Here is a 20,902-nt window from a genome sequence, read left to right on the forward strand (position 1 = left end):
GCGAATGGATTGGAGTCAACGCATCCCGAACTCCCGAGAGCGCTGAGCGGTGCCAGTGCTCATTGGCGACACAGAGAAGCTCTGGCCATCCAATCTGAGGGGACGCCCAGGCCTCAAACCACAGAGCCATGGTCAACCCACAGCCTGCGGGTTTGTGGGCAGCGCGCAGAACTCACTAGTGAGACGGGTTTTTTGATAAGGGAGCAAAAGCGAGAGCAAGTGAGTGACAGCCAGTAGTCTGTCCCCTCACACATACACTGAGTGGCCAGATTATTATGATCTCTGAACACATAATAATCTGGCCACTCAGTGTATATCCTATTTAATAAAATGCTAATATGCAAATTGTCCCCTTGACCAGGAGTTTGACCAGCAGGCAGGCCAGCCAACCACCCATGTCCCCTCCCATTGGCAAGGCTGGCTGGACCCCACCCATGCATGAATTCATGCACCGGGCCTCTAATATATATATATATATATATATATATATATATATATATATATATACACACACACACACACTGAGTGGTCAGATTATTATTAAGTGTTCAGAGATCATCATAATCTGGCCCTCAGTGTAAACACCAAAACCGCCTACAGTAGGCCCCGCTTTTCGGAAGCCGCCGCACGCCACTGCGCTTCTAAGACCCCCATCAGGGCCTGTTTCGTGAACCTACGGCAATCCGAAGAGGATTTTCACTTTTATGAGAAAAGGCGAAAATAGCGTTCGGTGTGTTTTGCACGAGTCATTACAGAGGCAGCAGCACCCGCAGTGAGGGAGGGGGGCCCCACGCTCCTTCCCGGGACCTCACTCAGCACCTCGGCCTCGGCCTCCGGAGCTTGGCTGTGTGAGCATCTGCGCTGTGTCTCCTTCCCTCTGTGCACCGTCAGCAAGATGGGTCCCAACGTAATTGCTTCTTCCTGATGCCCTTCCGGCTTAAGAAAGGTCTCACGGCTTTGGCGAGTGTTCAGATCGTAGGAACCTGCCCTCCACCCATCAAACCCTTAGCACCAGTCGCTGCAGTCTCCCGGAGGTGTCACCCCCCCACCCCCACCCCCAGCCGGCCTTCTCCTCGGGGCGGGAATGTTTGCCTCCAGGTCGGCCAGCTCCGCCTCTTCCAGGCAGCCAGGTGCCCGTAGGATTCCAGTAACAGGCACCTGACTTCCCCAGGGACGCCCAGTGTCTTTCCGCCTGGCCCGGCAGCGTTGGCAGCCCTTTCTGGACAGGCCAAGGTCAGCCAGGGGCACCCCAGGCCACTCACACCGGTGCCAGGGCCACGCGCGGGCGAGTCCTGGGCAGCATCTCCTAGAGCGGGCAGGCTGGGGCCGCTGCCTCCTGCGTTCCGTCCCGTCTTGTTCTCGGGAGACAGCCCGTCTTCTCTTTCTCTTCAGCAAGTGGCCGTGGTCCCTCCTCATCAGCTGGGCTCTGGGGCATCTAGCTTTCCAGGGTGTCTGTCTAAACCCCTGCCCTGAGCTGGCCCCAGATGCTGGCCACGCACGGAGCGGCCGGGCTGCCTTGAGGGGGCTCATGTCCACGGGCCCACCAGCTCTGACCCTGGGCACTGTCTTCCTTCTGTTCTCAGCACCCGAGGTGTGACCTCTGACTGGGAAACGGGTCTTCATTTATTTTTCCATACGAACTTTAATTTATTTACGCTTTGACCAAAGTATTATCCTACATAATAAAAGGGTAATATGCAAATTAACCATCACTCCGCTACACCCATGATTGGGCTGGTGGGAGGCGCAGGGGGCGGGGACTCGGGGTGGCCGATCAGGCCGGCGGGAGGCGCTCCAATCGGCAGGTGGCCAGAGCCAAGGCCTGGGTCCCAGGTGCCAGAGGAAAACTGGTGCCGGCGGAAAACTGGTGCCGGCAGCCAGGTGAAGGAAGGTCTATTGCACGAATCTTCGTGCAACGGGCTTCTAGTTTTTTTAAAACCAGGTATAAAGGCGAAACTTCTCTTTTGCAATCATCACTTGAATTGAAAAGCATTTATCTTCCCAAGTCAGTGTCTTGAAAACGGAAACCTGTATTCTTAGTAATTTTTTTCCTTTAAAAGAGATCTGGGATGGGACTCATTAGCACTGTTTACCAGATAGTTCTGGTTCCCACCCATTCCCGGGTGTGATAGGATTGCACTTCTCGTCCCCTGGTGACTGGGTGGGGCCACCTCCCCGAATCCGCCAAGAGGTTGTGAGCATTTAGTTGCTGCAGCAAGGCCCTGGGGCTCTGCCTGTTCGGCGGGGTCCGGGCAGTGGGGTGCAGACAGGCCCCGCTGCAGGGAGGAGCCCCCCGCCATGTGGCACTGACAGGAGTCAGTTCTTCATTGTTACACATACGCCCAGCTTATCCTGAGTGAGAAAAACTGGATTTCTCAGGTTTATTTTAAAACCCTCTGGCCCACACCTGTTTCTTGATAGGAATGCATTATGCTGAGTATGAAGGTTCTCTTTTGAAGTAATTGAACTAAGACTACTTGATTTAAATTTGGGAAAACTGCAATTTTTGTGATTTTGTCTGTTTCTTAGAATCAGTCAGTCCTTTGGATGAGATCACACCAGTGAAACTCCTACGAGAAAGTGAGGGCGATGTCTCCTGCATTTAAAGCGAACAGGCACTAACACTTTACCACAGACATGAACCAGAAATAGGAACATCGAAGGCCGGCCGGAGCTTGGAGCGAAGAGCGTATGCCGGGCCCACGGAATGAAAAGGTTAACAAAGCAAATTTCAGCCCCCAAGTCGGATCTAATGAAGGTATGGGAGGGTCTAAAAATCATGGTCTCTTTTCACATTTATGTGTGCTCAAACACATCACCTCCATTTGAGAGGTACAGAGGGCAGGCTTTGTCTCAGAGATGAATTCTCATTTTCTTAAAAGAAACATCTGATTATCTTAGGGGAACATTCAGGCTTTTAGTATACACACACACACACACACACACACACACACACACACTAGTGTCCTGGAGCACAGATTTGTGCACATTGAAAGGGAATTAATTGGAAGAAATATTTTAATAGTGCTATTCATGTCTTGCTAATGAAAAGAAAATACGAGTCTCCTATCTATCTACTCCAGGACTTCTGTGAGGATCAAATGAGATGAGGCACGGGAAAATGCTTCACAAACATTTGGTTAAAGTGTAAAATGTTTGCACCTGGCTATAAAGCAAGTCGTGTTCCTGGACTGAAGAAACTCCAAGGAGGCTAGTTGCTAGGGAGAGGAAGCCAGGCATTGCTATGTGACGTCATTATCCGGCACCCACAGTGGGCCGCAATTTGAGCCCTGGGGTCTTGGCAGTGTCAGCTGCGATTTGGTGGGGTGTCGCTCCAGGGTGGTGGCGGGGCCTGTGTCCCACTTAGGGAAAGCCGAGTGTTGGTTTATCAGCGCCAGGTCCGCAGTGCTGTTTATTTTTAAATGGCCAGTGCGCATCATGGCAGCTCCTGTGTTGAGCATCTGCCCCCGGTGGTCAGTGCATGTCATAGCTACCAGTCGGACGGATGGACACTTAGTCTTTTATATATATAGAATATATATTTAAATTGATTTCAGAGAGAAAAGAAGAGGGAGAGATAGAAACATCAATGGTAAGAGAGAATCATTGATCATCCATCTCCTGCCCACCCCCTACTGGGAACCAGCCTGCCACCTGGGCATGTGCCCTGACTGGGAATCAACCGTGACCTCCTGGTTCAACCACTGAGCCGCATCAGCCGGGCCTGATGTTCAGGCTTTGAATAGTACTTCCATTTTATTTCAGAGATGACCAGTGAGAGAACAAAGTCCAGAATCAGGAAGTGTGCTTTAGAGGGTAAGGATTTGGGGTGCCTACTAGCAACAATATATCCCTCTTTTATGGTAAGAGTGTGAGGACGCCTGGCTAGCGGTTGTATATGAATCTGAGTCTGAATGCTCCAGGTGGCTTACGGCCTGTTTGTGCGGCCACTGGGGCAGCACAGGTGAGCTGCCTCTACCTGTACCACGGACACCTGTCCCTCACCACAGCCCGGAGCCCGTGTTTCAGCTCCTGATGGTGAGGTTCCTTACACACAGCCCACAGGTGCTAGGTGGTGAGCTAATTTAGACTCAGAAATGGGAACTTGGTACGTGATGAATCTGCTTATTAGATGGTGCTCAGAAACTGACTCAGGAGCAAGACGAATAAAGTGGGTCCCTCCCTCACGCTCAGAACGAATAAAGTGGGTCCCTCCCTCACGCTCAGAACAAATAAAGTGGGTCCCTCCCTCACGCTCAGAACGAATAAAGTGGGTCCCTCCCTCACGCTCAGAACGGGGTGCACTCCAGAGGGACTAAAGGTGACGGGGACCTAAACGAGTTCGAGCGTGACAGTTAGAGCCCGAAGCTCATAGCAGAATCGCTGTGGTCTTGGGCGCCGGAGGTCACTTACACAAAACCCATAAAACAGTCCACAGGTGACAAAGCTAATTCAATAAACCCGAGTCCAGAACATCCAATACACACGGCGAGGGCACGGGTGGCCACCCACGAGGAAGAACCCAAATAGCAAAGTCACAGGCGCGAAGACGTGCTGACTCCCCTAGGAACCACAGACGTGCAACCGGAAACACGCGGCAGGCTGCGCTAAGTCAGAAGCCGCCGAGGGCCCAGGTGGGTGTGGGCAAAGGGGACACGCAGGGCTGCAGACAGAAAGCCGGGTGGTCCTGCTAGGGCTCTGAGCTGGCGGGCATCCCAGCCCCAGCAGTCCCACTCGTGGGCATCGCCCTCCGGGGGACCTCAGAGCGGTTCCGAGGGGACGTGGGTGAAACCACACACAGATTCGTGCCCATGACTAACAGGTGGACTGACCGATATCCAGTTAGAATATCTTTCTATTGATAATCAAACAATCAAAATGAAAACACCGAAATGATTTCCAAGCACGACACATAAGATTGAAGCTGCTCTTCAACTTCAAGTGCGAGGAGATTTTATATTTACTTCCATGAAGCGTATCCACATGGTGAAAGTGAGTCTAGTCCAGTGGTCGGCAAACTCATTAGTCCACAGAGCCAAACATCAACAGTACAACGATTGAAATTTCTCATGAGAGCCAAATTTTTTAAACTTAAACTTCTTCTTACGCCACTTCTTCAAAATAGACTCACCCAGGCCGTGGTATTTTGTGGAAGAGCCACACTCAAGGGGCCAAAGAGCCGCATGTGGCTCGCGAGCTGCAGTTTGCCGATCATGGGTCTAGTCGAATAGGGAAGGCACTGTTAGTAACTGCGGAGAAGAACACAGCTCAGAGAACAGGAGAAAGCTGTCTGGAGAGACGGGGGGAAGCACGGCATGTGGACTGCGTGTGGGGAGATATCTGTGAAGGGGACTATTATGCAGAGGTTGTTAAAAAGTTGGCATTTTGAACACAGTGCTCAGTAACTATTTGCTGAATAAAAACATGAACCCAGGACGATACATTCCTGCTGCGTCGTGTGGATCCACACAGCTCTGCCTCTGGGCAGCCTCCCCTCAGTTACACGTAAATGGTTTTTCCAAACACGCGGCGACCAGAGGAAACGTCCGGCAAATCGGCTCGCAGTGTGGACAGCACGCTCACTGCAGTGAGGGCTGACCGGCTTGCTGAGCCGAGGAGCTGGCTGGTTAGTTTTCAAAAACAAAGCGTGCCGACCACAGAACTGTGGCGAGAAAGGCGACGGTAAGAGACACCGTGTGAACTGGCTCCGGTATGTCACCCCATTGCCCCCGAATAGTCTGTCCCCGGCTGAAGCTAGAGAAGCGTGTACGTACAGCACATAAAGTGTTCCAGCCTGCAGACTGGATCTGGAACTGTCTTTAGCGAGGTGAGCCTAAGTGAGGTCTAAAGGGAAGTGCGGCCGCTGGATGACTCCACGCCATCAGCACGCGAGGGCAAGTGCTTGAACTCGTCGCACGCTGCCATAAAAGTGACCGAGCTGAGTACTTGTTCAACACGCCCCCACCCCCGCCCGCCTTCCTCAAGACCTCAGCTATGGGGGGTGGGGGGGATTGGTGGGGGGGGTTGGCTCTGAAACGTAAGCAGGAAAGAAACCGGGGTTCGCCTTGGAGAGACGGTGAGGCGAGTGTACACCGCGTTGCTCAACTCCTCCTGCCTGACGCGTAGAACTTGTCCTGAAGGTCGGTGAGAGGGCAGAATGTCATGGACGTGCGTGCGTATTATTGAATCAAACAGAATGAAAGCATCTTGGAAGTTGTTGTCAAGAATCCTGTGTGTGTCAAGACTCTCTGGGGCCCCCGGCTTTCCCTGAGACCGTCACATGACCCTAACTCCGAGCTCAGGCAGTAGCTGTCCAGCAGATGGCCGAGTCTACGCTTACTGGTGCGTGTAAACCCGGGACTCCTCCTCCTGGAGCCTAAGGACTTCTGGTTGATGTCAAAGAGTTTAATGGTTGCCCACGTGACAGGAACTGCGCTTTCAGCTTCTGTTCACGGAAGGCCACGCGATGACACACGTTTACTATGAACTTAGCACCTTTCAACTCATTAGTCATCACTAATCACAACTGCATCTACCTTCATCTGAAAAACATAGTACATACTTTGCCGTGGCTGATGTGGCTCAGTTGGCTGGAGTATCACCCCATGCACCGAAAGGTCGCGGGTTCGATTCCCGGTGAGGGCACATACCTGGGTTCGTACTGGAGGCAACTGATTGATGTATCTCTCCCATGTCAATGTTTCTCTCTCTCTCTTTCTCCCTAACCCTCTCTATAAAAATCAATGAACATGTCCCTGGGTGAAGATTAAAGAAAAACCAGCATATGTTTATCCAAGACGTAAGCCTGGGATGCAAATGGCTTGTGCACTTCTGCAATGACGCCCTGGTCCCCAGGGACCATGGGGACAGACTGCCACGTGATTCCTCCTTCAACTCCGGGGCCGAGGTGACCGGTGCTGTGACAGCAGCGTGTCAGCGATAACGTTACCATCTGCTCAGCAGGGTTCCCCCCCGGCCCCCCTCCATGCCCAGTGCTAGGGACGATGACTAACGTGGCTTTTACGCTAACGCTTCCTCCAGCAGAAGAAGTGTCCGCCGAGCAGGCCAGCGGGGGTTCCCCAGCTCCCCGACTCCTCCTGACGGTGATGAGACCTCTCCGGCCGGAAGGCCAGCTTCCCTCGCCGCCCTAGCAAAGGCGCATCGCTATTGGGAGGAGAAAGGCGCCCCGTCGGCCCCTTTGCTGTGCATTCAGCTCCACCGCCTTCCTCCCACAGCGCCGGATTCAGAGGAGAGAAAACAGGGCAGGCCCCAAACCTGCCCATCCAGCCTTGGCGGGGTGGGTCCCGGGCCTGCTCTGCTCGTGCCGGTCCACGCGGAGCAGCGTTGCTATGGAAGCACCAACCGATGCTCTTCCCCAGCCGCTGCCAGACGTCGCTGCACTTCCGTTTTTTAAATACGTTTTTACTGACTTCAGGAGGAAGGGAGAGGGAAAGAGGCAGAAACATCCATGATGAGGGAGAATCATGGATCGCCTGCCTCCTGCATTCCCCCACTAGGGATGGAGCCCACAACCTGGGCCTGTGCCCTGCCTGGGAATCGAACCCTGACCTCCTGGTTCATAGGTCGATGCTCAACTCCTCAGCCAGCCGGCCGGGCTTCATTTTATCTTTTCCAGGGAAGGAGGATCTAGCCCATGCACATCTAGCCCTGGTGCCTTTCACACCGTCTTCCTGGGTGGGACCTCGAGCTGAAACAGGCGGCTCTCGGCGCGTTTCCTCTCTTACCGTTCAGCATTTCCTCCTGTTCTACGGACAGGAGCGCATCTGTGTCCACCTGGGGAACGCACACGCTTTCCCCCGCTCCCAGCCCACGTCTCCTGGTGACATGACCTCATGAAGGAAGGCCATTTCCTGGCGGGTGGGGGACCCCGGCGGCACTGCTGTCATGGTAACAGCCGCCCTGGACCAGGAGTAACGCCCGCGAGCTGGACACACGGCTCTGGAAGCCGGACCCCCGTCGCCTCCGGAGCGGGGACGGCTCCCACAAAGAGCCAGTATGTTCTCATTCATTCAAAAGAGCTGGTGTTCCCTCATTCACGCACCGCAGGGAAGCGCAGTAATTTGGATCGCAACAAGCCGGTGGGGCCAAAAGCACAGGAGGGGAGGGAGGCACAGAACAAAACACTGAGAAAGCTGCCCGTCTCCCTTTCTCGCTCACACAGAGCAGGGGGCTGCTCTCGGCAAAGGCCAAGGAAGCAGAAAGCTTCCGTTACAGCTGCGGACAGGGCTAGGACAGCCGAAGCGGCATGCGCGCCACCCCCCAGGCCAGAGCCCGGAGCAGCAGCGCGGGCAGTCTGCAGGCTCGTTCCTTTGGTTCCCGGTTTTCACCGGATTGTGTGTGCAACGCCACCAGGACTCGGGCCCGGACAGGAGGCAGGGAGGCCCCGGCCCTGCAGGGCAAGGGTCAGCCTTTAAGAAGGAAAGAGGAGGAGCCCGTGACCCCGGTTATGTAACTAATTAAAGACGAACGAAGTGGCCCTGAAGGTCACTAGGCAGGGCTTGGAGCTCGGCCCTGTGTCAAAGCCCTTGGCCTTGCCTGTGGGGGTGGTGGCGCCTCAGGTCTCAGAGCAGGGAGTGTGGAGGGGGGTGGAGGAGGCAGCGGGGAGGGAAGATGAGAGGGGGGACTGACCTGTTCCCCCAGCGGGGAGGCCGGTGCGGGGAGGGGACACCCTCCCGTCTTCCCTGGGCTGGCCCTGCCCTCTATGGCCTGGGACCCCCTGGAGAATGGCACCATCATCAAGAAAGAGGGCGCAGCACTGAGCTTTGGGGCAAGGGATGAGAGAAGACGCAAGCTGTGGGGTCCTACTTTGGGGAGAAAGAACAGGCAGAAGACGGGCGGGGCCAGGCCCCAGTCTAGCAGGCCGAGGTTGAGAGCCAGAGTGAGGACTACGTGGGAAGGGGGTCTGAGCGAGCTGAGTACATTAAATACACATGTTCTCATAGGCCAGTGGTCGGCAAACTCATTAATCAACAGAGCCAAAAATCAACAGTACAACGATGAAATTTCTTTTGAGAGCTGAAAACCGACTTCTGCGCATGGGCCACGAAGTTTCAATCACACCGTATGTGCGCGCCCGCACGTGGCATTTTGTGGAAGAGCCACACTCAAGGGGCCAAAGAACCTCATGTGGCTCGCGAGCCGCAGTTTGCCGACCACTGTCATAGGCCAAACACACAGCAATAAAGTGGTTTAAGAAGTGAAATATCACTTTAAATAAAGGCTGTAAAAGTGTGGAAGGAAGGAAGAAAGGGAGGAAGGAAGGAAGGAAGGAAGGAAGGAAGGAAGGAAGGAAGGAAGGAAGGAAGGAAGGAAAGGAGGAAGGGAGGAAGGAAGAAAAGGAGGAAGTTAGGGAGGAAGGAAGAAAACTAGGAGTTGGGGGAGAAAGAGGCAGCTTGGCCGGCCCCTGGGCTCCAGCCTGCATCCACCCTGGACGATGCTGGATCCCGCCCTGGGGCAGCCAGGCACCTTCCGGGAGGGGCTGGTGAAGGGTGAAGCCGGCAAGAGCTGACCTTGGCACCTTCCTCCGAGCACAGCCAGGAAGGTGAGGCCTGACCTGTCACAGGGCGACCCCTTGTCTCAGTTTGCCCGCGACTCTCGGGTGAGCGCCGAAACTCCCACATGCCAGGAACCCCCCCCCCCCTCCGTCCTGGGCAGCGGGCCGTGGCCGCCCTGCTCGCCAGCACCTGAGCCCTTCAGTGGCCCTGGGTGCTGCGCTCCGGCTCCTCATAGTGACCGCCACGCACACCGGGACCGACCGGCGGCCGCACACGGAGCTCACAGCCGCTCGCGCTCCGCCCTCAGCTCCCGGGGTGCTTTCCTGAAAGAGTTAAGCTTCTGACGAAGGGTGGCCCAGTGATTTCAAGGGTTTTGGAAGGTGAGGCTGAGGGAGGGAGGCCTGTCCCTCCAGGGGTTCCTCCCTCAAAGAGCTCCCCTCCGGCGCGGCATCTGCTTGGCCCCTCCAGGCTGCAAGCTCACTCTTTCGGGGACACGCCCCTGGGATTGCACCTGATGCTCTGGAACCCCCCTCACTACCTTTCGGGCCACGTGAGAGTCCGCGGACCTGGAGGTGTTGGCTGAATGTCCTTCCGTGGAAAGAACCTCTAGCCGCCCGCTGGGGAAGGACAGGCCCTCGGGCCTCCCAGCCCGCCGGCCGGCTTTCATGGCCTTCCTCTATTGCAGCCTCAGAAGTCGTCCCTCTTCCTGACAGTCTGAAGGGCACTGGCACGTGCATTACAGCGGTCACTTTCGTGTGTCACTTTAAGGCTTCGCTGGCAGAACCGACAGCCACTGCGTGGCGTCCAGGACAAGGCATGCCCTCTGTTAGGGGAGCGCACTGCGTGAGTTCCCAGCGACCTCCTGTCCCACGTCTCCGAGCATTTTCTGGATGACACCGTTCCCCTCTCGACACGGGCAGGCACTAGAGCCCGCCTGGTACTCCCGGGGCCTAACTTCCTTTCTCTGGACCTTTTAAAAAATATATATATTCTTATTGTTTTCAGAGAGGAAGAAAGTGGGAGAGAGAGATGGAAACATCAATGATGAAAGAGAATCATGGAGCGGCTGTGTCCTGCATGCCCCACACTGGGGATCGAGCCCGCAACCAGGGCATGTGCCCTGGCTGGGAATCGAACCATGACCGCCTAGTTCATATGTCGATGCTCAACCGCTAAGCCATGCTGGCCAGGCTCTCTGGACCTTTTGAAATAAATTCCATGCAGACAGTTTTCAAGTCCCAAGACTGAGATGATAATTGCACACCACATCGACAGAGACAGCACAGTGTATTGTGGGACCAAAATACCACACAGCCTTCCCGACCTTCTGAGAGCCAGGATCCTGGTGCGGTTCCTCTTTCGGAAGAACAGAAACTACGTTTATCAAAATCCCCCTTTTGTCAGAGACAGACATTCCACGCTGGAAAGTCCCTCTCTGTGTCCATGTTGTTTGTGTGACAATTCATTAACTACAGAAGACATGGTTGGAGGTCTCCCTGGTAACAGGAACTCTAAAACTTCGCCTGGCATTTTCTAATGAGGTTTGAATCTTCTCCATTTTGGAACAATATCAAAGAGTGGGATCATGTACATTGATGATGATCCCTTCGGGATCAGAAAGCTCAGATGTCAGTTCTTATTTTTTAATCTTTACCTGAGGATACTGAATTTTTTAGAGAGGAAGGGAGAGAGAGACAGAAACATCGATGCAAGAGGGAAACATGGATTGGTTGCCTCCCTTACCTGCCCTGACTAGGGATTGAACCTGCAACCGAGGTATGTGTCCTCACCAGGAATGGAACCCTAACATTTTCATGTAAGGGACAATGCTCCAACCAATTGGGCCACCCAGACAGGGCTCAAATGTCAGTTCATGATGTCACCTAACCATGTCGCCATGGGAACTGCCCGTGAGCATGTTTATGTATGAATATCTGGTACAAACATTCCTCTACTTATGACTGATTTAAGATTTTTCGACTTTATGAGGAAGCGAAAGTGATACACACAATAAATTATGACATAGTCAACCCTTTATTATAAAACAGATTTTGTGTCAAATGACTTTGCCCAACTGTAGGGCAATGTGAGTGTTCTGAGCACATTTCAGGTAGGCCAGGCTAAGCGGTAATGTTCAGGAGGTTGGGTGTTTTAAATGCATTTCTGACTAATGATATTTTCAACCTATGATGGGTTTATCAAGACATGACCCTGTTGTAAGTTAGCAGCATCTGTACGTACGTTTTAAGAATCTGTAAATTAGCTATGAACAATGAACTGTATTGGAAGAGCATAAAAATAAGGAAATCACAATCATACTTTATTATTTTTTTGGGTCAACAGAGCACAACAATATCACTAATAAATATGGACATATTCAGGTCTGTAGTATTAGAGGCTCTTTGTTAGCTAGAGTTGTAATATACAATTTTCCACCAGCACACTCCATACAAAGACAAGAGGCGGAGGAATGTAGGGGAGAGGTGGGGATCTTTAAAATAAGAGCCTTTAAAATCCTTTAAAAAAATGAAAACAAAACTGCTGCTAAGTTACTCCTACAGCTAGTACTCTAGTTGTGTAATCCAGGTCAATGGCTGTTTGGTCAATGTACTGGTTGGCTATTGATAAATAATGCTGCATAACAAACATCAACCTTAGTGGCATAAAGTAACGAGCATTCCCTTAGCCCGCACGTTGGTGGGTTGGCTGGGAGACCGCTGTAGTTTGGGGGAGCTTTGCCGGAGCAGCTCGGTCTCCTCTGGGGCCAGTGAGATCTGGGAATATTCTTCTCACTGCAACGGCTGAAGTGCAGAGGTCAAACCCAAACACACAGCCCATTTCAAGACTCCTATGTCACATCTGATGACCTACCATTGGCCAAAGCAGCCACATGACCAAGCCCAAGGTCAACGGGCAGGACATTCACTCCATCCACCGTGGGAACTAAGCAAATTCCATTGTCATGCCCAACATCAAAGGAGCCAGGGAATATTTCCACCCAATGGAAAGGAGGGGGATGTGAATATTTCAAACAATAATGTAATCTACCACAATCCAAGGCCATCCAGATAACCGAAAACGTGCTGAATCACTAAACCCTCCTCTGGCAATTGAACCAGGTGCGTAAGTGAATCCTCCTCCCACGTTGGGTAACTACCTAGAGTTTCACATTCCGCCCCTCCTTTGATTCTTTCCCATCCTATCTAATAATAGCGTACCATGTAAATTACCATCACTCCGCTATGCCCACGATTGGGCGGCGGAGGCTGGGGGGCGGGACTCAGGGTGGCCTATCCGGCCATTGAGAGGCAGGATCCGCTGCCACTGAGCGGGGCTACGCTGCTGTTGAGAGGCACAGGGGGCGGGACTCCCGCCCCCTGTGCCTCTCAACGGCCAGATCCAGGCCGCTGAGGGGGTCACACCCCCTGCGCCTCTCAACAGCAGGGGAGACCCCCCTCAGCGGCCGCGGATCATCAAAAGTGGGGAGCGAGCTCTGGCCTCAGTCAGCGAGCCACAGAAACCCGGCAGAGGATGGAGAGCAGCGACGAGGAAGACATGGAGAAGCACCGCATCCACCTACGCCCCGTCGCTCTGCGCACACGCTTCACCTCCTGCCCTGTGAAGTCCGGGTTAACCGGCCTGCCCCTGTGGGGCGCTTTTTCACCCCGGCCATCCGTCAGGGTCCCGATGGACTCGAAGGGCCGCAGTCTGAGGGGCGAGGAGGTGGAGGTGCCGCCTGGCCTGCTGGGATACATGATGGTGAGTCCATCGGGACCCTGACGTGCATGATTCAATCATGCACTGGGCCTCTAGTTTTTCTATAGAACTTCCTATGAGCTCAACCCACTTGCCTTGTTTGCATTGCTTTTTTAGAAAGAGGAAGGGAGAGGGGTAGAGAGAAACATTGATCGGCTGCCTCCGGCTCACCCCTTACTGGGGATCAAGCCCGCAACCCAGGCATGTGCCCCGACTGGGAATCGAACTGGTGACCTCTTGGTTCATGGATCAATGCTCAACCACTGAGCCACACCAGCTGTGCTGCCCTGGTTTTCGATTTGAGGCTTTCTTTGCTGTGAATCATAGTTGCAGTATTGGTATATCCAGAGCGCCTAACATTCGGATCACCTGCATGTCTACCTGCTGCTGTCTCTTCACCAGTCAGCGGCCAGCCAGGAACTTTGGCAAATGAAAGCCAAGGGGTCAGTGAGCCAGAGAGCCAGAGGTGATTCCCCCAAGAAAGGAGTGACGTCCATGTGAAATACAACCGGCATGATTTATAGGACAGCCAACTCTCAGAATAATCTACCTGGCTGAATGGTGGATCGAATCCAACATTGCCCCAATTTCTTCTGCTAAAATAAAAGACAAAAGATCAGCCTTAAAAATCCCCTGAGCAAAAAAAAAAAAAAGTTTTATCATACAAGCAATGCTTTAGTTAGATTATCCTGCAAGGCTAACTTGACCTGAGTCATTTCTTGCTTATCCCTCTGGAAATTATAAGCAAAACGTGAACTGTTTCCTGAGGTTGATCCACCATAACTACCGACGGATTGCCTGTCATTTTAGAAAACGTAATATTCTAACCCATCACTGCGAAGCACAGTCAGGGACATGGGCCGCAGTTACTTGAGTCACCGAATGGAGTGGCCTTCTCACTATCTAAGCTGCTTTACGACAATGTGTCCGAGCCTCATTTCATGTTGACTTGAGGGCTCCCTGTTTCAGCTTCCTCTCTGGTGTTTCACAATAACCTTTTACTAATTACTGCCTGTGATTAGTCAGTCATTACTAATTACTAAAGTGAGGCATCAACTTTTCTTTGGTTACTTCTGAACTTCCCACATTTCCCATTCCCTTCACTAAAGCCCAGTGGGTCAGTAGTCCCAGTATGTAGTGAATTTAGGGTGTCTTCTGTAGTATGGAGAATCCTGGGGTCACTTTAGCTAGTCCTCCGGTACCCCTAAAACAAACTGGGACCCCTGGTGCCAGCGACGGAACAGGCTGGGGTTGGGAGGTCAGCAAGGCTCTGTGACGAGGGGAACACGGAGCTGCACCCTCTAGGCCAGCTCTGCCCCAAGCCGCGGTGACCTCTATGGTGCGCATGGATTCGAAGCGGGCAGTGGGTCCACGCGAGTGGCCTGAACTGGACACTCACAGGACCGTTAGAGCCACTGCCCGGGGAACCACCCTCTGGCCTCTTCGTAATTCTCATGATAACACGGGACATGCCCGGGTAATGTGTGTTTTCAAAACCTTGATTTAGCGCTTACATAGGCTTAGCTTTGGGACGACACAGCCGTGTCTTCAGGGTACTGCTGAATGGAGAGCAAAAATATTCATTTGACTCATAAGATTGAGTACAAATGACCACACATCGGAGCCAGCTGTGAAGACCGCTAGCTAGTGTGTTGAGAGAAGCTGAGCAGGAATACCCAGCTTAACTGTGCCCCGAGAGCAGAGGGATCAACTGGTCTTAGTGGCTAACCAGACGATGTCGTATCTCTACCGTGTACTTGTGATCTGTGAGCCTCAGGCCCATCACTAATCTGCTCCCAACGGGGGCACCTGGTCACTGGAACCCTCGTAAACACAGAGCCCACTGCTTGCAGCCTAACGTGAGGGCGAGAGGAGACGGCAGAAACCCAGATATATCTGAGCAAGCTCCGGGGCCGGAGAGGCGGCACTAAAACCAACAAAACCTCGCGTTTCACCAGAACGCTTCCATCAAAACAAACTGGATGCTACGAAGAAAGCAATGTTCGCAACCTCATGTTCTTAAAGGGTTGTGTCCAAGCTTCATATCCTCCCCGAATTCTTCACTGACTCCTTTCATAATAACCTTCTGTTATTCCACATTCACTTACGTCTCTGCAGCTCAGCATGGTCACCTATTCTATATGCTGTCCCCTAGTTATTCTGGGGGTGCTCCAAACATATGTGTGTCTTCAACTGCACATCAGACCTTCCTGAAGACAAGTGATGAGCTTTTTTAATCCCCCCAATTTCTCTTAGAGCAGCGATACAGGGGTACCCAAAAGCCTTAGCTGGAGGAAGCAAAGAAGAATGAAGGAAGGAAGAGAGAGATGGAGGGAGGGAGGAAAGAGGAGGGGGATAAGGCAGGGCAGCCAGCATATGCACTTCCAAAGGCTGAAGTATTACGTTCTGGTTCAAGCTCTGGTTCACAGACACAGTGTTTCTGAGACTAAAGGCAAAGACAAATCTTTAGACTCAACTGAACGTCCAGAAGAGATTTCTAGTTTGTTCAATGACGATGAATGAAGGAGTCAATACAATGGGGCTGTACAGCAGGCCGAGTACAGTAACTCAAGTAGCCTGGTGCGACTATGGAAGTGTGGACTAAATGCCCAGGGAACCTCAACACAACGCTCCTAAACTTCACAAACGCTTCTGCTTTAACGCACCTTCTGACCCTCGCCGCGGTTTTCTTTTGTTTATAGCCAAACTAACATGACTTAGTGGTTTGGTAACATGCGCATCAACAACGAATTCACCCACTTTAGCCACGGCTGTGTTAGTGACAGGTATCAGTACCTCCGAGTAGCTGGGCGAGAGGAACTTCCCGTTGCACTTGGCAATGCTCCGCAGGATCTTTAAGGCCTCGTCTCCTTTCTTCCGAGTCACCAGCCAGCGGGGAGACTCGGGAACCGCCCTGGAAGGAGAAAGCATTTCTGAGTTACGAGTCGGAATTTCAAAACCTGGACTTTTATGACTCGAGTTTCTCTATCAAGATGGGTCTTTCCATTCGATGCAAATGTAGGAGAATCTTCGAGTTTAGAAGATTCTAAAAAACACAGGTGATCTTTGCAGGTTTTTTTGGGAAGGAAAAGATGCTCACTCGATAGCGGGACCCTTGCTCACGATACACACAGTTACATATTACATATGTAACTGCAAGACCAGGTGCCTCTGGGATCCAGCGTCCTCATTACGCATGGAAAGAGCTGGGGTTTAGTGAGCATTCGGGACACGGTTAAAACCCCAAATGATGTAAGCAGATTTGCCCATGGATTAAAGTGAGAGGAAGGATTGAAATAGGTTCACTCCACTAGGAGTCCAATGCATAGACCTGCAGCTTTCTGGTGACGTTTCTCACGCTCTTAACATTTCCTTATTCCTCAGAGAATCTCTGAGCAATATTAATTTGCTTCACAGAATATACAGAGGAGCAAATCAACGTCACTGCATTTATTTTGTGTTGAAATACTTGTTGGCAGATATGTGTGGGGGGTTTTTTTTTGCCTTGTAGTTTTCATGAAGATATTACAAAATAAAATATAATTTGTGTTTTGCTATTTCATTAATTTAGTTGAGTAACAACTATTAGTCAAATAATCAATAAATAATCTCTATGAATTTTCCAGTTCTCTAGCAATTCTCAACACCCATTGCCATTCTGCAGATGCTAGCACAAGCCCTGAATGGTTTTCATGTTCCCGTTGCCCTGGAAGCGTAGAGTGCGCACTGCCATGGAGTAAGCATGCATTCAATGACGACGAACGCCACGTTACCAGTAATAGAGGAGGAAGAGGAAGTTGGGCAGCGTGATGGCCAGCTGGATGCCCTGCCAGTTGGGGATGAAGTAGGCGATTCCCGGGAGAATTATGATTCCCAGAGTGCAAAACATCTGAATCACGATTCCCACAATCCTCCTCTGCTTCGAACCCACGATTTCTGTCACTGAGGGGAAACAAACACAGAGGCCGGGGAACCTCAAGATCGGCTCCGACGCGAACAAACAGAGGCTGCACCTGCTGCATCGCCCGCGTTGCGCGAGGGCCACGGAGCTCGCCCAGCCCCAGCCTCCCCGGCGGGCGGGCGGGCGGGCGCGGGAGCGTGCTCCCAGACAGCCTGACAGCGGGCCGCGCGCTGTCCTCCCCCGTCACCCTCGGCCTCCCGCCCCTCTCGCGCCAGCCCGCACTCCTCTGGGAATACAAACAATGTGAGTGTTGGTTTTAGGAACGCGTCCATGATGACTATTCTGGAAAGGCATTGTAATTAGGAAAACATAAACATAACAGACTGGTCAGACTTGATCACTGCTCTCTAAAAATATGCATATCATCGTCTCCTTAGGAGACTCGTTAGGAATATTAGACTCTACACATTTTTTTTTTCACTACCACAAGATAGCTTCTCTCAAATGCTAACTCTCTCCACAGTGCTGGACATTTCATGTGTGTGATATTTCTTTAAAAATCCCTGGGGATGGGGAGTGGTGGGTCCTGGCCAGTTTGCGCAATGGTTAGAGCATCGGCCCGCAGACTGAACGGTCGCAGTTCAATTCGGGTCAAGGGCACATGTGCCTCGGTTGCAGGTTTTATCCCCAGCCCCAGGCGGGGCACCTGAGGGACGCAATGAATCAGTATGTCTCTCTCACATCGATGTTTCTCTCTGTGTCTCTCTCCTTCCCTGCCACTCTCTCTGAACATCAACGAAGAAAATATCCTTGGGCGAAGATGGACACACACAGAAATCACTGAAGATTCTTGTGGCTGGCATCCTTTCCCCACCTCCTCCCCCCGAATCGGTCTCTGTCTGTGGCTAAGTCTATTCTGATCTCCCTTCTTGCCCTAACACCACAACTTTTAACGTTCACTAGACTTGGGTTTCCTTAAAAACGCTTCATATTTCAAAGTTATCCCTTCCGCCCAGCCAGCGACAGTCAACCCTCCTAACACTCTCTCTCCTTCCTCGCCCATTAGAAGACCTTCCGAGGGTCTCCAAAGGGGCGCTGCTTGGGCAGGAACTGCCTCGCATAACAGGAGGGAGTGGGAGCCCAAGGATCGGGAGTGACCCTCAAATCTCCCTGGTCACCCATCCACCCATCCACCGTGACTCGCGGAGGGGACCGTCCAGACACCCCCGGAAACAGCCAACGGCAGCGGCCAGGACTCTCCCAGTGACGTGAGCGAAGAGCGGAGGGATGGCGTCCTCTCCTTCACTCCCAGAAGGTCACCCTCTAGTTAGGGGGAGAGCCAAGGTCCCCTAACCGGAAGGCTCCTCGCGTTCAGTCACCCTCGGCGTGCTGCCACGCTCTCCACTTACGCGGAAGGAATAACACGGGAGAGTCATCTCGAGCTCTACCACAGAAACACACGGAACGTTCTTCAAAAACGTTTCAAGGAACTACTGAAATTTTAATAAAAATTAACCTCTCATAAAGCAAAGCCAAACAATCCTGTGATAACAGGATGGCAGTGCTGGAGAGGGGTCACCCCCGTATTGCGTGACAGCCCATATTTGGTCCCAGAGTAAGGTGGCATTGCCGTTCCCAGAGAGGCAGCGTCCTGCCCTGCGCCCTCCCGTTTGCAGCAGAGGCACCATCCCGCACAGAGAGGCAGACGAGCCCGCAGCCCCCCCCCCCCCCCCAAGCCCCGGCTCCCAGGCAGGCAGGGGCGAGGCATGACTTACCAATCACGTAGCAGGTCATCCACATCCCCTTTCCAAACACGCCTTGTAAGAAGCGGAAGACCACAAACACAGGGAAGTTTGGTGCGAATGCCACCACCACGCCGGTGACGCCAACACCGAAACAGGATAGCAGGTAGACGAGGATCCGGCCGTACCTGAGCGGGAGAGGGCGGGTCGCCTGAGCCGCGCTCCGCCCGCTGCGGCCTGCAGGGCAGGTGCCGCTGGGGGGGGGGGGGGGGGGCGGGGGTCAGGGGCAGGACGTGGGTAAGTCCCTTCTGTGCGCCAAGACTCGGCTTGCTCGCTTCTGTTTTTTTGTTAGTTTGTTTTACTTTTCGACAGTGAAAATTCTTTATAAAGTCCAAACCAACGTGAGTTGTTCTTTTGTATTTTATGTCGCCGTTTACATCACACGATTAAGTAGTTTAGGAAAAGGGAACAGGGTACCGTGTACAAAAAAGCTGCCAGTCTGCTGCTGAATGGTTCCGTAGCGTTGTGCCGAGTTATCGGCTGTGAAAATCTGTCGCCAATGACCTTTAAGAGATTTGACCTGATAACATTTTCCCTGGCACTTCCCGCATCTCTCGCTCACAGGTAGAGCATCTTGCCTGTCAGCGGAGCGGAGGCAGAAGTGGCCTCCTGGCTAATTCACTCCCGCCCCGCCTGCGGGGGCTCCTCACAGACCTGTGGCCTGTCACCTTGTTTGGTACCCTTTCCTCCCAGGCTCCCAAGAGGAGGAGGAGCGGAGAGGTGGCTGGCCGGGCAGTGAGGCAGAAGGATTCCTGGGTCTGTCGTCTCCCCAGGACCCAGACGTCTCCCCCTAACACAGCGGGGCCCTAGAACACCGGCCAGCACCAGTTCTTCCGTGTGAAGACATGTTTGTGGGTGGTGCCAGAAACACATGCAGAAGAAGCAAACGCCAATGTTCAACTAAGAAGAGCAACAACAGGATGAAAGCAGTGCGTACGAAATAGATGCCGCTCCATTCCAAACCGCAGGCAGCCGGGGAGGTTAAGAAAGGAAAGATGGGTTGAAAGGGCTGGGAGGAGAAACAGCAGGAAAAGACACGGAAAACACGGGAGAGAGCCCCGGACACGGAGGACCAAGGAGCAAGTCGCGCGCAGAAGAGGGCCGTGGGGACAGCAGGAGGCGCTCCGAGCGGACGAAGGGAAGGACAGGAGACCGAAGGCGCCACCATCCCGACGTCCTGGTCTGGTCAAACTCAGTTCGTCACTGGCCACAGGGTGTGGGGTGCTTTGTCGCCTTGAGTTAGCGCATTCGTTGCTGTGGGCAGGTCTCTGGGGGTACCCTGAGCACCGCCCACTGCAAACATGGTCGCCAGGTCCCACCAGGCCGGGCTGGAGTGCCCGGAGCACTGGTCAGCCAGACATGGCAGCCCTACCCCTGGGCTGGCGGGTCCGGAGAGTGGGGTTAAACTGCTACAAGCATTTCCGTCGTCGGAATTGGGATAAAGGAATCGCCAGACATGAACAGAGCAGCTAGCACCCACAGTGCGGGACACGAAGCATCTGGAGAGAAGGCGTGGCCACCGGAGCCACGGGCACGCACTGCGCCTGCCGCGGCCTGGGCCACTCGCGGGTGCTGGACAGTAGATACGACGCCCTTAGGAGTTTGAAAACCTTTTCTCTGCAGAGCGTTAAATCTGTGGACTAAAAGACCGGTCTTTTTTTTTTTAATTAAATGAAACAAACCTGGGAGGGGCTGCCCTACGACTAAATGAATCAATCGCCAGGGAGTTGGGGAAGCCAGAGACTCGGCTCCGCGGTGGCAGCAGCGCCCGCCAGCACCCCTTCATCCCCCACCTCCCCCCAGTGCAGCCGCCACCTCCTCGGGACGCCCTCCCGCCCACGGAGCAGCCCCCCACTGTGCGGCTCCAGGAGAAAGGACGTGCGGTTTAAGAAGGAAAGAAGACTGTCAGGAGGAGAGGAAGGACCGTG

The 20,902-nt window shown here is 53.1% G+C and overlaps 1 protein-coding gene across 1 annotated transcript in view; it reads right to left on the bottom strand.

Annotated features, from left to right (window-relative positions):
* The window catches only part of SLC22A3 (solute carrier family 22 member 3), a 65,519-nt gene that overhangs the window by 20,940 nt on the left and 23,677 nt on the right, over nt 1-20,902 (bottom strand). Inside the window, exons 3-5 of the mRNA XM_079780502.1 lie at nt 18,948-19,102; nt 17,045-17,213; nt 16,068-16,185 (exon numbers count right to left, since the gene is read on the bottom strand). Coding sequence (XP_079636628.1) covers nt 16,068-16,185; nt 17,045-17,213; nt 18,948-19,102 — 442 coding nt within the window. The remainder of the gene's footprint in view (nt 1-16,067; nt 16,186-17,044; nt 17,214-18,947; nt 19,103-20,902) is intronic.

This window comes from Cnephaeus nilssonii, assembly GCF_951640355.1.
Source record: "Cnephaeus nilssonii genome assembly, chromosome: 9".
Lineage (NCBI taxonomy): Eukaryota > Metazoa > Chordata > Mammalia > Chiroptera > Vespertilionidae > Cnephaeus > Cnephaeus nilssonii.